General features: G+C 35.4%; 1 protein-coding gene across 1 annotated transcript; it reads left to right on the forward strand.

Annotated features, from left to right (window-relative positions):
* The first annotated feature begins 2,487 nt into the window (after positions 1 to 2,487).
* Positions 2,488 to 6,608, forward strand: LOC145010892 (U-box domain-containing protein 45-like). Its single transcript, XM_078969459.1, has 6 exons — positions 2,488 to 2,737; positions 3,293 to 3,386; positions 3,565 to 3,750; positions 3,857 to 3,964; positions 4,308 to 5,455; positions 5,657 to 6,608. Exons 2-6 carry the CDS (start codon positions 3,336 to 3,338, stop codon positions 6,420 to 6,422), a joined length of 2,259 nt encoding a protein of 752 aa, XP_078825585.1. The 5' UTR covers positions 2,488 to 2,737; positions 3,293 to 3,335; the 3' UTR covers positions 6,423 to 6,608.
* The last annotated feature ends 9,017 nt before the right edge of the window (positions 6,609 to 15,625 follow it).

Genomic DNA, 15,625 nt, shown 5'->3' on the forward strand with positions numbered 1-15,625 from the left:
GGTTTTATTGTCTTTGTTTTACATGGTTTTGGCCTCAGACTATTATTGTTTGTCGGATTAAGTCTTTCTAAATTCATGTTTCACATGTAGCAACTTACTTCCTACTTCTCAAATATATTACTGTTGCCGCAACGCACGACGTGTAAAACCCTAATTACAAACTATAATTATGTTTGACAAAGAGCAAATGGGTTGGCTTTGCCTCAAAGTTTTTCATTCAAAATTTCAAAATAAATAATATTTTGATTATCAAATTATTTCTAGCCCAACTTTATCATATACTATATATTTTTTAGGTTGACAAGTTATCGGGAAATAAATGAAATTAAATGTTAGATTAGCAACCATAATGTGCGGTAGAGAGTACACAAACCGGTCGATAGATATATTTGTTTGGTATTATTTTATTTTATATATTCCAGTTAGTTTATCAGCTAATTGTCAAACGTTATTTTTTACCAGCTAGTTATAAAATTTTCAACCAACAACTAAATTTTAACTAGCTTTATTTACTTACAACAATAACATAAAATATAATATAAAATAAATAATATTAACGAAACCAATTTTAGATTTTAAATGATCATGTTATAATTATCATTCATTTGCAGGAAATTATATGTAATTACAAATATAGCTTATTAATAAAATGATTAGTTAACCATGAAGCATTTAAATGCCTTTCACATGTTTTGAAATGATGGTCCACCGAAATTTTGATATTTTGCTTTTAAACAAAATACCTATTTTCTTGTAGGGAGGAAAATGGGAACACCTTCAAAGAAATAATAAAAAGTGGGAGGGGCAGTTTGGGTATTTAGAGTCGTAGTTAAGAAGAGAGATCTGTTAACCGACAAACTTGGGAGGTCGGCAACTGTCCGCCTGTGAACGGGGAGAGACAAAAGCGGGAAAATTCCATCACCTTTTTTCTTAAATTTTAATTAAAGTACCCTATTTATTTATTTTAATCATTTCTAATTTCTTGAAATATATTTTATTATCTTCAATTATATTCAAGCAAAATGTAAGGTATACTTAATTTAGAAAAAGTTCGCTCATATTTGGTCTATATTCATTAATATGATTGACAATTAACTGAAGATAAAGACAATAACATGTATGTATTTTGCATTCGTTTGATTTTGGTGGTATTTAACTTCTAGAATTAAAAATAATTTTTTAATGATTTATACTTATTAAAAACCAAGTAGGTTAGTTTTTATTATATGACAAAACCCAATTCAAAATACTTGAATTCTTTTTTTTTTTTCTACTAAGATTTTTTATTTTATTTTTTATATATATATTTTTTTTGAATTTGATAAACATTGATAATATTTATTTAAAACATTAATTATACATCTTTGTTGTTTTTAAAAGAAACAACACAAGTTTATATCGTTTTTAATGGTTATATTAAAACAATGCGTAATTCGTTTTGTACCCGCTCAATAATGTAACACAAAAAGTTCATTAGATAATATCATGCTCAACCGATTTAATGAGTAAACGGAATTAATTAATGTGTGATTCAAATTTTATAATTCGATAACATATAAATAAAAAGTCTAATAAAATTAAATAAGATGAAGTCATTTTAATCGGTTAATTGTATAATACACTTTAGAAATTCATGGCGAAAATGGAGATTGTGACACGACTATTCTTCATTATAAATGAGTCATATGTGTATTCCAATCAGTAGCAATGAAACAAAATCAAGAATTTTTGTTATATCTCTTAAATTAAAACAATGTATTAGTAACTTACAATAATTTTTATTAAACCCATTCACAAAATTAAATATTATATGTATTTAAGACAAAACATGTAGTTATTTTTTTTTCTTTATATGTTTTTATAATAATCGGTTATACGTGTTCAGAAAAAAAAAAGTTAATTTACATTTAATGACAAAATACGTTAACTCTCATTTAATAATAAAATATATTAATTTTCTTTAACACAGAATATTGCAAATAATTCATTAAATTATCAAAAACCACAACAATGAACAAATAATAAAGTACAAAATATTTCATCTAAAATAATAAAAATCATCTAGTTTAAAAATGTCTTGTAATAATGAACATTTGTTTTGTGTTGTGTGTATGTGTTTATTTTAGTAAAAGCGTTATAAATTAAATGACAAAATACGTTAATTCTCATTTAATAACAACATATATTATTTTTCATTTAAGGAAAAATGTTGAAAGAACTCATTAAAATATATAAAAAAAAAAGTTACCACACCACAATGAAAAAAAGTTAAAATACAAAATATTTCATCTAATATTATAAAAAACATATTGTTTAAAAAGTAAATCGTACATTCAACTCGTAAATAAATTATTTAATAGTTTTTCAATAATTAAAAGCTTAAAATATTATTATAATGCTAAATATTAAATCAATAGATTTGATTTGTGATTATTATTTAATAATATTATTATGTTATTCGATCCCTAGTTTGTGTTCATTTCAAAATATCCCCTTTTACCATTTACGCCTCTAAATCCAACCCCCCCTTTCTCAGTCGTTATCTTTCCCTTTACTCTGTCTGTGTTCAGATTTGGCAACAATTGCATCTGTTCTTGACTTTTACTCAAATCATGCGCAAATCTAAAGTCGCGAAACGAATGGATAATATTTGCATATTCGAAACCCTAAAAGATTTATTACTTCATTAAATTTTCGTTTCCAATGTTCGTTTGATGAAGCTTCCATGTTCACCCTGGTACGTTTTCAGGCAAAACACCCAAAATTCATTCTTACAATTTCTTACTTTTTTAATTAATTGGGTGCTCGTGATTTGAAATTTGTTAGGTTTGTTTTCTTTCAATGTATATATTTTTGTTTTTTGCAGAAATTACAAAACCCCGTTTATGTTTTCTTTGTATCCTCCATTCAAGAGATTTCTGGCAATGGTTGAAGTATTTGTTTATTTTTGGTTTTAGTTGGTGTAATTTACCGATCAAGTTTTTCCAAATTGGTTGTTGTCAAATTCATTTTTTGTTTTTAGTTCTCTTTTTGTAATTTACTGGATCAAATTTATGTAACTTCCTGTTTTGTGAGTTCATACATTTTTTTTTTTTGTTTTTTAATTTAGTTTAACGCTTCGAATCGTCGTTATTTGATTCAAAACAAAATATCTAGTGATTCTATCATATTCATGTTTTTCCTTGACTTTTCTTCATATTTTCTGATCGTGAATTATCTGATGAGGTCTTTGATGAATCTGAATTACCGAGTTAACGGAAATATAACTGGTGTCGTTTGCTAATCATTTCAGGTTATCTGAAGTCAACAAAATCATATTTTTGTCAACGTAAATCATGGAAATTTCCGAAATTGAAGAGAATATGTTTGCGCTGGGTGAACCGAAGGTAAATCAATCGTTATTCTTTTTAATTTAAATATTTAATTACAATATTTGATCTACTTGGTGTATTATTGATGGACTTATTCATTGTTTAGTTTCCTTCAATTCTGTCGATCCGCCGAAGTTTTCTCAAATATATTTTAAATATAATTTATTAATTCAATAAATTTGTTTTATTATAGCTACACGGAGGAATGTGTAAGACGCTCTCTTTGATCTACATCAAAGTGTTGACCGTTTTCCCTGAGTTAGAAGCATCACGTCCTCGAAGCACTTCAGGGATTCAAGCATTATGTTCTTTGCACATAGCATTAGAGAAAACAAAAACACTTCTTCAACACTGCACTGAATGTAGCAAAATTTACTTGGTGCAAAATCTATCCTCTTTTCATCTTATATTACATTTACCTATTTACCCATTAAAAGTAATTACATAATTTATATTTATTCATTAACATTGTGTATATTTTACAGGCTATAACGGGAGACTCCGTCGTTTTAAAATTTGAGAAAGCAAGATCGTCTCTCGAGGATAGTCTTAGGAGGGTTGAAGATATAGTTCCACAAGCTATAGCTTCTCAGGTGTTAAAACGTTTCTTTTATAGTGTAAAAAATATATAATTAAAAAATTGTTATTATAACGTGTCCCCTAAAATCCTATCATAAAAAAAAGTGGTAGGCATGATAATGATAAAAGGTAAATCACAATGTCCCAAAATCACATGGGTAAATCACTATATTGGTCTTTTTATTGTAACAATGTCCCTAGATCAAAGAAGGCGATGCTTTAGGCTATACCCTATGATCTATTTTTATTGTAACAATGTCCCGAAATATAAATGTAACACGGATTTTTGCGTTATTTAAGTTGTATAAACAAAAATTATGAAACATTATGATCTAACGATGAATTTTCGTGTCCCAGATTTCCGATATTTTAACCGAACTCGAAGGAATAGAGTTTTCACTAGATCCAATAGAAAAACAAATAGGCGATGAAATAATCGGATTACTTCAACAAGGTAAAAACTTCAACAACAACAGTGACAACAACGAGTTAGAAACATTCCATCAAGCCGCATCAAAACTCGGTATTACATCATCAAGAACTGCTCTTCGAGAAAGACGTGCTTTAAAAAAACTCGTTGAAAAAGCAAGAATTGAAGAAGACAAAAGAAAAGAATCCATTGTTGCATATCTTTTACACCTCATGAGAAAATACTCAAAATTGTTCAGAAGTGATTTCTCAGATGACAATGACTCACAAGGCTCTACCCCGTGTTCACCAACAATCGGTTCATTCGAGGGTTACAGTGGGTCCGGGTTTGAAAGACAGCTCTCGAAACTAAATTCATTTAATTTCAAACCTAATTTCCCGCGATCCGGGCAGGTCACGATGCCGCCCGAAGAATTACGCTGCCCGATTTCCTTACAACTTATGTACGATCCGGTTATTATCGCGTCCGGGCAGACGTACGAGAGAATTTGTATTGAGAAATGGTTTGGAGACGGGCACGATACCTGCCCAAAAACTCAACAACAATTGAGTCATCTTGGTTTGACTCCTAATTACTGTGTGAAAGGTTTGGTGGCAAGTTGGTGTGAGCAGAATGGAGTTATGGTTCCCGGAGGTCCGCCGGAGTCTCATGATCTGAACTACTGGCGGCTGTCGTTGTCGGAAAGTGAATCGGTGAATTCAAAGCCGCCGCCAGAGAGTGGCGGAGGCGGCGGTGGTGGTGGTTTGGTTAAGTGTAAGGGGATGAAGGTGGTGCCTTTTCCGGTGGAGGAGGATGAGGCGGCGGTTGTGGCGGAGATTGGCGGTGATGGGTTTGAGAGATATGATGAGTTGTTGGCGGTGTTGCGTGGTGAGGGGCATTTGAGGAAAAAGTGTAGGGTTGTGGAGGAAATAAGGAGGTTGTTGAAGGATGATGAAGAGGCGAGAATTTATATGGGTGCGAATGGTTTTGTTGAAGCTTTGTTGCGGTTTTTGGAATCGGCTTTGAATGCGCAAAGTGAGTTTGCTCAAGAAAGTGGAGCCATGGCTCTGTTTAATCTTGCTGTCAATAATAATAGGTATGTATATGTTAGTATTTTGGAGAAAGGTTAAATGCAAGAAATAGTAATTTACTTTCATTAATTTGTTTATTATAACAATTTTTTTTTCTATCTCTTTAATTTGACCTTAAAAAAAACGGAAGTAGGTTGCTATTTATTTGATTTAGTTGTTTTAAATAATTAAAATACGTTGTAATTTATGCTTTATTTGTATTTCAGGAACAAAGAAATGATGTTAGCTAGTGGGATACTTTCATTATTGGCACAAATGATCGAAAGTTCAAAATCAATTGGAGCAGCCATAGCTATATACCTGAATCTTGCATGTTTCGATCAAGCAAAGCCCATAATAGGTTCAAGCGAAGCAGTTCCTTTCCTAATCGAAGTTCTTCAAGGAGATTTGGATTCCCAATGCAAAATTGACGCTCTTCATACTCTCTATCATCTCTCATCTTTCCACTCAAACGTTCCTCGACTCATATCGTCCGGCATCATCAACGCCCTGCAACCATTTCTCTCCGATTCGGATTCCCGATCGTGGACAGAGAGAGCCATAGCGGTTTTAATAAACCTAGCTGTGACCAATTCGGGTCGATCCGAGATTATAGAGGGTCCGGGTATGGTAAGTGGGTTATCGATGTTGTTGGATATGGGAGAACCGGAGGTGCAGGAGCAGGCGGCGGCGTTGCTGTTGATTTTGTGCACTGGAAGTGATAAGTGCAGTGAGATGGTGCTTCAGGAAGGGGTGATTCCTTCTTTGGTGTCGATTTCGGTTAATGGAACGATGAGAGGGAAACAAAAGGCGCAGAAATTGTTGATGGTTTTTAGGGAGATGCGGCAGAGGGATCCGCCGGTGGTGGTTCAGGGCGGTGGACAGGGTGGTGAAGAACGGAAAGTGTTGAGTAAATCGACGTCGAGGAGGAAGATGGGGAAAGCGTGGAGTTTTTGGCGGAAGAGCAAGAGTTTTTCGGTGTACCAATGTTGAATTCTTGATTCTCATGGGTCGAAATTGTAAAAAGGGTTTTTATTTTATTTTTGGTTTTTCCTTTTTTTCTGTAGGGGTTTTTGGTCTTTTATCACTAGAGGAATTGTACAGGCTCTTGTAATCAAAGAATTTTGTATCTTTATTAGAATTGTTTTTTAAGATATGTTTATGGTTAATGTGTAAAAACGAGTAGAATATTTTAAAGGGTAAATGTCAGTGTACTGTGTACTCCAACCATGTGTATTTTTTTTTTTTTTTTTTTTTTTTTGGGCATCTTAAGGGAACAAATTGTTAAATTATCGGTTAAATTAGTCTATTTACCTATTTTAAAAGGTTATCCTTACAAGTCACAATAAGTGAACGCTTCAACTCTGAGTCAAATCAATTGCTATGCCACTGAACTGGGTCGATGTTAAATATTTGAGCCCTAAGGGTTATCACTTACTATGGATTATCCCTTGTTACATAAAAGGAGGGGTAAATCGGTTGAAACCTTAAATCTTCATTCCCCTTTTCCACTAAAAGATTCTGACAATTCGAAAAACATCCTTTTCACGTGAATAACTACGGTTACCCCAGCACCACAGTCACCCGAATCGGTATCGATAAATTCAAGGGACCATCTCAACTTAGACAATTTGCATACAATTTTTTTGTGAATGTGGAGCTCAGATTGTGGAACAAAAACTTGAAGTGAAGCGTCTGAAATAAGAAATGGGTCGAGATTTAGTCATAAGCAATGTGGGCCAACTGGCATTGAATTGTCGTTTAAAGCAGATGGAGAAGAAGTTGCACTATGTCACTGTGTTAATGGTCTGATGTTTGTCATATTTGGGTTTCTGGTGGTGAAGGTTGTTAATGTGTTGAAGTGATTTGTTGGTCGTTGTGGTGTTTGTGTTGATCATGTAATATTGTGTTTGTTTTAGCATTATGTGTTTCAGACATATTGTTGTTCAGTTTAGTTGGTATGTTTGATGGTTATTTTGTAAAAGTGGATGAAGACTTGTGTATACACCGACAATTTTGGATAAACATTGTGTGTAATCCTCTTTTGTTATGGAAAATATATTGTTATTATAATCTGACTATCTTATTTAATATAATTTTTCGGGTTGTTTAGTAGGGTTTAAAAATTAGAGTGTTTTTTAAGATAGTAACCCTCATGTTCGTTACGTCAATCTCGTACGTATGTTCACTGAAAGTCTGATATCATCGTCTTTTTGGCACGATGTTGTTTATATCATGTCAAGTCATTATATGACCCCCCCTCCCCTCCCCTCCTAAATGATAAAGCAACCATGAGCGATCAATCTTTACTCATAGACTTCATACCAATTCCGAGCGGAAGCTTCGATATTATCATAGGTATGAATCGACTAACTCCCATTGTGTCTAGATTTGTATTACAATAACTTTGTAGGACTAAATCTACCCACGAGAAAACCATGGCCGTTTAAGATGACAAGTCGGAAAAAAACCTAAAGTTTCCTTCCTACCCTAAAAAAATCAAACAATGGATTGTTGTGAACTTCTCGGCTCACCATGATTTAAGCAACCATGTGAAGGATTTAACCAAATGTAAAGAATTTGATAAAAATGTGAATGACTTAATCAAACATGAAGGATTTAATCAAATGTGAAGGAATTGATTAAATGTGAAGGACTTAATCAAATGTGGAAGCTTAAGTGAAGACTTCTTACCAAGAAATGAACGTTGGAATTCTAACAACAAACGAATTTATGTCGTCTACTACCAATGATTCAATCAGGAACTTCTTTATGGTAGCCCAACTGTCACAACTAGCATTTTTAGCTAGGAAATTTTGTTTTCATGTAAACATCAACTCTTGTAAGTCTTGTAATCTAAGTGAATATCATACTCTATGCTCAATCAAAAACATTCATTTGATTCAAAACTCCTGAGTGAAGTCCAAGACCTAACTTAACACATCTCAGATACTCAATTGTGGGTTTGAAACCCTAATAACCTGGTTCAGATGGACCAGGATCCTCTTATTGGGCCTAATGGGCCAATAAACTCTCAAATTGATTACTTTGGGTCTAGGAACCCCATTTGGGCTTCAATTGGACCCACAATCATCAAATAATAGCATTTTGGGCCATAAGAATTATTATGGGCCTTATTGGGCCTAAAATGTCTCACTTTGTAATCATGGGCCATGATGGGCCATAAACCCATCTTCTTATTATAGTTAGGCCGAAAATTCTCAACTTGGGCCTCAAAATGTCAAATATGAGCTAGTATCGCCCAAAGTTTTCCTCATCTCTTTTCTTCTCCCTCATTCTCAGCCCAACTTCTAAAAAAAATAAAAAAAATAACAAGATGATAATTAAGGTGTTGCCACCTAATTATTATTTAATGAATATCTAGGCATATTACACACCATATAACCATGTAATCCCATATCTCCATGCAACATCAAATCACTCATCATCATATTCTTCTTCTTCTAGTCCTGGCCGAGAATCACAACACCACTCACATCTCTCTCATTTGGCAAACACAAGAATCCTCTCTAACACTCAAGAAACCTCTCATTTCCTCCAAGATTTTGTGTGTGTTGATCCAAGAACACTTCATCCAAAAATCCACTCATTGGTAAGCTATTCTTTAAGCTTGATGATTAACTTCATTTTATGATAATCCTTACTCCTTAACACTTCATTTCATGATCCATGCTCTTAGAACTTCATAAATCTCAAAAATCTCTTCAAAGCAAAGTGAGTTCATACCCCCTATTTTTGATTTTTACTATGTTTTGGGGGAGAATACAAGTTGTTTTGTGTAGATCTATGTGTGTATGCATGATTTTGTGTGTTTTTCATGTTATATGTGTGAAAATGTGATATAAACTTCATGAACTTGAAGATCTACTAAAATGTGATGCTATTTGTAGAAACATAACACTCAATGTAACTTATTATGCAAGGAATGGTTTTTAAATACATCAAAGTTATTTAAAACTAAGAAAATTGCATAAGAGGGCCAAAAGTGGCAAAATAACCAAAAATGGGATATTTTTATGTAACTCACAGTTTAGGGATTCAAAAAGGACCACTTTTTCTAAAAATGGATATTTATGGCATTTGGAACTCTATAAGGACTAGAAATGTAAAAAATTTCACAAATGGGCCATATTTGGGCTTTTCATGGATGTGGGCCAAAAATTGTAACTTTTTGGACTTTATGGGCTTTAAGTGTCATTTTCAATATTGTTGAGCCAAAAATGTAAATTTTGCTAAGAAATACTAAAAATGTGAATTTGTTAGACTTGGGCCAAAAAGATAAAATTATTTATAAATGGGCCAAGGAAGCACATTTTCATAAAAATCAAGCCAAAAATGATATTTTTGACTAAAGAAAGTTAAAAATGTTATTTTTACTAAAACTATCCTTAAATGCAAGTTTTGTTCTTGAAAAGGGCCTAAAATGTCATTTTTACCAAAAATATGCGCAAAATTTCGGTTTTAGGACCAAAATTGTCTTTTTACAAGAAAAATGGATTTTTCATATCAATTTGGTAACCAATGAAACTTATACCACCAATGTAACAAACAACGGATAAGTTACGTCATTTACCTTTATTGGGAAAAAATTTACAAAACAATAACAATCGGGTTAAACACGATACTCATATCCGTATTGGGGTCTGGAAATAGTGTACATGTTTAGTGGACCTCAGTTGTCCTTTTACATGTATATTGGGCCCGAGATATACCTTTGAATGGTCCAGTTAATGGTTTGGTCTAGGCTTTCATTTGTAATAGGTTCTTTTGTATAAATATGCATTTTTGGTAGTCTGTGTATGAGTTTACGGCCAGCTATGAGTTTACGGCCGTAAACTCGGTTTACGGTCGAAGTTTGAACATATTCTTCACTGTTTACGGTCGGAGTTTGAACATATTTTTCAGGACCTTACAATTGGTATCAGAGTAAGACCGGTGTCAAAGCGGAATACAATCGATTTTTGAACATATTCTTCACTGTTTACGGTGGAAGTTGGCTTCTGCTGCGAAAGGGTTTCAAGATTAATTCAAAGATCATATTTTTCTCGAACTTCTGGGAGATTACGACCAGAGATTACAGCCGTAAACACAGATTACGGCCGCAAACTCCTGTCTGTTCTTGAACCGTAAGCTTGGTTCTTAGGCCGTAAATAGAGCATCTTCAACAACCGGAAACTTGAACTCATTGACTGTATTCATCGACCATAAACCTTTTACGACCGTAAACTCCGATCGTAAACCGAGTTTACAGCCGTAAACAGATCGTTGACCGTGAACTATTATTTGACCGGAAACTTTAATTTTTTTTATATAATCTAATTTCTAATTAATATTAAATGGATTCACAAAGTCAAACACACCACCACGAGCTGGATTCTGTAATGGGCACAACCACTCGAATTCCAAGACTGCTGTCCGCTGAAGGATTCCATGAATGGATGTACAGGATTGAGAAGTATATCAAAATGAAGGACTTCAAAATCTGGAGAAGTATCATCAAAAATCATGTCAAAATAACCACCACTGTTGCAGGACAAGTGGTTGATAAAGCCATTGAAACTACATTGATGAGGACTTTGAAAAGGTTGAGGAGCATGAACGGGCTTTAGCCACTCTGACTATGGCCCTGTCTCCTGATATAGCTCAAGGTTTTAGGGAGTACACTTCTGCTAAGGCTTTGTGGGAAGCCCTAATCGAGGTTTATGAAGGGAATGAAGACATGAAGGAGAGTCGCCAAGATATGCTGCGACAACGGTTTAACATGTTCAACTACATTCCTGGAGAAACTCTTGAGGAACAGTTGCAGCAATTCACAACTCTTACCACTGAGATGACTGTATTCGGGATCTTGTACACCAAGTCTAAAATAAACAAGAAGCTACTGAATGCTCTCCCAAAGTCATGGGACATGAATGTAGCTGTTATCAAGAAAACTAAGGATCTAAGCCGGCTCTCTCTTGCTGTAATGATGGCGGCATCAAGGCCTGTGATATTGATGACAAACAGTGGGAGATAAATCACGTGAACTCATACTCAGCAGCAAACCTTGGGATCTCTTCTAACAATGCTCTTTCATCTTTCACCTTTTCTTCTGCAAGTCAACCATTGTCTGCTCAGCAAGCTCAAATCCAGTCTTTTTCCACTCCATCAGCTACTTCACTTCCTACTGCATCAACCATGCCATTCTCACAGAACCAGTCATTCGTTGCTACTCAAGCTGCTTCTTCCTCTAATGTGGCTTCCTCATCAAATGTAAAGAAGGGTAATGAAAATCTTGCTCTTGCTACAGGGCTTGTTAGCTGCTACAATGCACTTGTAGCTGGAGATCTTCCGCCCCAATTGTCATTTGCTGATCTCGATCAAATTCATCCTGAAGATGTAGAAGAAATGTATATCACATGGCAAATTGCCATGCCAATTTTCAAGGAAAAACAGTTTGCAAAGAAGACCGGGAAGAACAACTGGGGAATGAGTGCTGATAAGAAGGTAGGGTTCAGCAAGGGAAAGCTACGTTGTTTCAACTACCACGAGCCAGGTCATTTTGCTCGTGCATGGCCGAAGCCAGACAGAGTATTAAACAATGATCGGACAATAGTTGCAGTAGGAAACAATCGGAGCGGTGCACAAGTCAACAGTGAGAAGGCTATGGTTGCGTAATCATTTGACTGGGAGGATCAGATGCAGGCCCTGAACATATCAGGACCTGAAAATGCTCATTTGGATCAGGTTGGTGATGATGTTCCCGCGGAGACTGTTGCAGCTGAAGATCAAATGATGGAGCTGTAGTTTGCGTTGATGGTATCGTCTTCTCCTGAACCAAAGAAAACCGAGGTAAGTCTACCCTCATGCTCTCAAGCTTGTATTGACTATGTTAAAATTCTCCACGAAGAAACTGAAACACTACACAGAGAAGTAGAGGAGCTTAGGTATGAGGGTTACCAACTTAGAAAAGAACAAAAACCTCTTAAGGCCCAGTTAGAATCTAAAATAAAGGACTTTAGAAGACTTCAGGAAGACTATAGTAATAAATTTGAGAATTATGACTACGTAAAGAGACAGTACGCTGAGTTAGTGACTGAAATTGAAACATTAAAGGGCAAATTTGAAACTGCTGATTTTGATTTTCGAAAATTTGATTTGAGTGAGGTAGTTGCCAATATGATAGACCACTGCATGCAATTTAAACATAATCAGTCAAAGGGTCTAGGGTATAATAAAGTGCCTCCTCCTTTCAATCATTCAAATCCGTTTCAACCTCTGTCCAAGGAGGAGATTTCCAATGAACCATCCATGGTTTATAGCAAGCCATCTGGTTTTGTTTCTGGAGGATTTATTAATGTTGAAAGTACTAACATTTCTACTTCTCCTGCAAATCAATCCTTAAATCAATCAAAGCACGGAGTTGTAGGATCTGTTTCTGAAAATAAAACTGAGTCTGAACCTGAAGTTTTAGTTTTAAATAAAGACTTTAATTTTTCTGATGTTGCTAGTGACAATGTTTCTTGTGATGTTTCTGCATCTTCTGATAATGTTTTGAATGGTTTTAAAGTGTTTGATGATGTGGTTGGCAATTATAATGTTTATGATGATAATAATAAAAAACCACTAGTTTCACAAGTTACTCCATCTGATGCACCCTCACTTGTCTCACAACCTAATTCTTGTTCATGTTCATGTGATAAAAGCGAGGGTGTTGGTATGGAAAACAAATCTGAAAAATGCAGTACAAGTTTTAACAATTGTTTCAATTATGGTATTGGTGGTCATATAGCTTGGAATTGTCCTAATAGAATGTTTGTACATTTTGAGTCACCAAAAGGAGAGAACGAATTGAGAGGAAGGTCTTTAATTAGAAAGTCCTCTAGAACTCGTTCTCGGAATGATGATTGGAAGGACGATCGTAATAGAAAACGGGCTGTTTTTCAAAAGCATAAAAAGGTTATTCATAACAAAGTCCCAAACTACTTGCCAAAACCGAACATGGCCAAGCCAAGGTCGGTTTCGTCAAGAAGCAGCAATGGGTCTTCAACCAATTCTGGTAGAAAACCCAAGTGCTCCAAGAAAACTGATAAAAATCTTATTTCAAAACCACCCAGGACTGTTAGAAAACCTAATTATCAATGGTGGCCCAAAATAGCCTCCAATCCATCATCTGTGTCCTTTGATAAGTTATTAAATAATGATAAATTTGAAATGGCATCGGGTCAACCTAGGAAAGTAATGACCTGGGTTCCCAAATCTAAATGAACCCGCACATTTTGCAGGGACAGTTGCGGGGGAATGTCGTGAGACCTTGGTTCGTCGACAGCGGCTGCTCCCGACATATGACAAGAGATATAACCCAACTGAACAACATTCAATCTTTTAATTGGGGATATATTTCCTTTGCGGGTGGAGAAGGTGGCAAGATCACTCAAAGAGGAACCATCACAAATGGGGTGTTAAGTTTCAAGAATGTCAAGTTTGCTCCCGAATTGAAGCATAGTTTGTTGAGTGTGTCTCAGATATGCGACAAAGGCTATTCTACGCAATTCACTGATAAGGAATGCATGATTCTCAAGCCAGGCTTTGTCATCCCAGAAGAGTGGATTCTTGTAAAATCTAAAAGGGATGGGAATGCTTACATCGTTGATATGAATAGAAATCTTCCAGAACATGTTACATGCCTCTTTTCAAAGATCTCAGAACAAAATACAATATTGTGGCACCGAAGACTCAGTCATGCTAATGCCAAGAACTTGAATCATCTTGCAAAGAATGAGATGGTCCGTGGTTTTCCTGTCAAAGACTTTATAACTTTTGAAAAGTGTGTGTCATTATGCCCAAGGTAAGCATCACAGAAAACCACAACTGCTAAAACAGGTTAACTCAATCAGTCAGGTGCTTCAATTGCTACATATGGATATGTTTGGACCAGTCAACATTCTCAGTATAAACAGAAATTCATATTGTTTGGTTGTGATTGATGATTTCTCTTGTTTTACGTGGGTTTTCTTTCTATCCAACAAAGCAGGAGTTGCTAATCTAATTAAGAAATTCATTATGTTAATTGAGAACCAAACTAACAACCGGGTGAAGGCGCTTCGTACCGACAACAGAACAGAGTTCAAGAATTCTATTCTTGATCATTTTTGCGCAGAAAAGGGTATTATGCGTCAATACAGCTTTGCTCACACTCCTCAACAAAATGGTGTTGCTGAGAGGAGGAACAAAACTTTAAAAGACGCTGCAAGGACTATGCTGTGTGACGCCAAACTACCAGTTTTCTTTTGCGCCGAGGCGATAAACATTGCTTGCTACGTTTAGAATCGCGTGTTGATCAACAAAGCTCAAATGAAGACCCCCTATGAGATTCTATATGGTCACAAGCCTTCAGTCAGTCATTCCCTTGTATTTGGATGCCCTTGCACCCTTCTTCACCTAGAGACCAACCCGAAGTTTAATGCCAAAGCCGATGATTGTTACTTCGTAGGGTATGTTGCTCGCACCGCTTATAGGGTCTATAATAAGAAGACAAAGCAGGTTGTGGAATCTTATGATGTGCGATGGTTGGAAGAAAATGACATGGATGCTCGAGTGGGTCCGGATTGGTTATTTGATTACACATCGCTTTTCATATCCATAAATGTGTCTTCGGGTAGCTCATCTGGATCTATCTCTGGTTCGAAGAATGTTTCTGAAGACGAAGACGAAGAAGTTATCTACAGACCTCCAACGATATTCTCTTCACCGTCTGAGGGGGAGTCCTTTGCTCTGCCTGAGGGGGAGTCATCTGTACAACCTGATAGTCCAAATCTTCAGCTCAGAATGATACTCCTGATGCTTAATCTACACCACTCACTCGTATAGAAAGAGAGTTCATGTCTAAAGATGCTTTTGCTGTCTCTTCAACCTTTATGGAACTACTCTTTCCTGAAAACATTTCAAATGAGTTTGTAGCAGAGCCGTCTAGAGCTGCTCAATTAGCAAATGAAGGAGGTGTCAACATTCACAATCTTCCTGTCTCGCTTAATGATACCAGCCAAGAGATACCCTCAATAATTCAACGCGATCATTCGATCAAGAACATCATTGGTCAGCTGGGCGACGACGTTAAAACCAGAAGTCGGAGTGGAGATGTCAATATCTGTCTTTACTCTTGCTTTATCTCTCAAATAGAGCCCAAGAATGTGGAA

The sequence above is a fragment of the Lactuca saligna genome, chromosome 8 (genome assembly GCF_052625555.1).
Source record: "Lactuca saligna cultivar CGN05327 chromosome 8, ASM5262555v1, whole genome shotgun sequence".
NCBI lineage: Eukaryota > Viridiplantae > Streptophyta > Magnoliopsida > Asterales > Asteraceae > Lactuca > Lactuca saligna.

Bases quoted from the DNA above. Each gene is read 5' to 3' on its own strand.
- LOC145010892 (XM_078969459.1), top strand. From the start codon at position 3,336: ATGGAAATTTCCGAAATTGAAGAGAATATGTTTGCGCTGGGTGAACCG. The intron at 3,387-3,564 runs GTAAATCAATCG...GTTTTATTATAG, and splicing joins TTGCGCTGGGTGAACCGAAG to CTACACGGAGGAATGTGTAA. The intron at 3,751-3,856 runs GTGCAAAATCTA...TATATTTTACAG, and splicing joins AATGTAGCAAAATTTACTTG to GCTATAACGGGAGACTCCGT.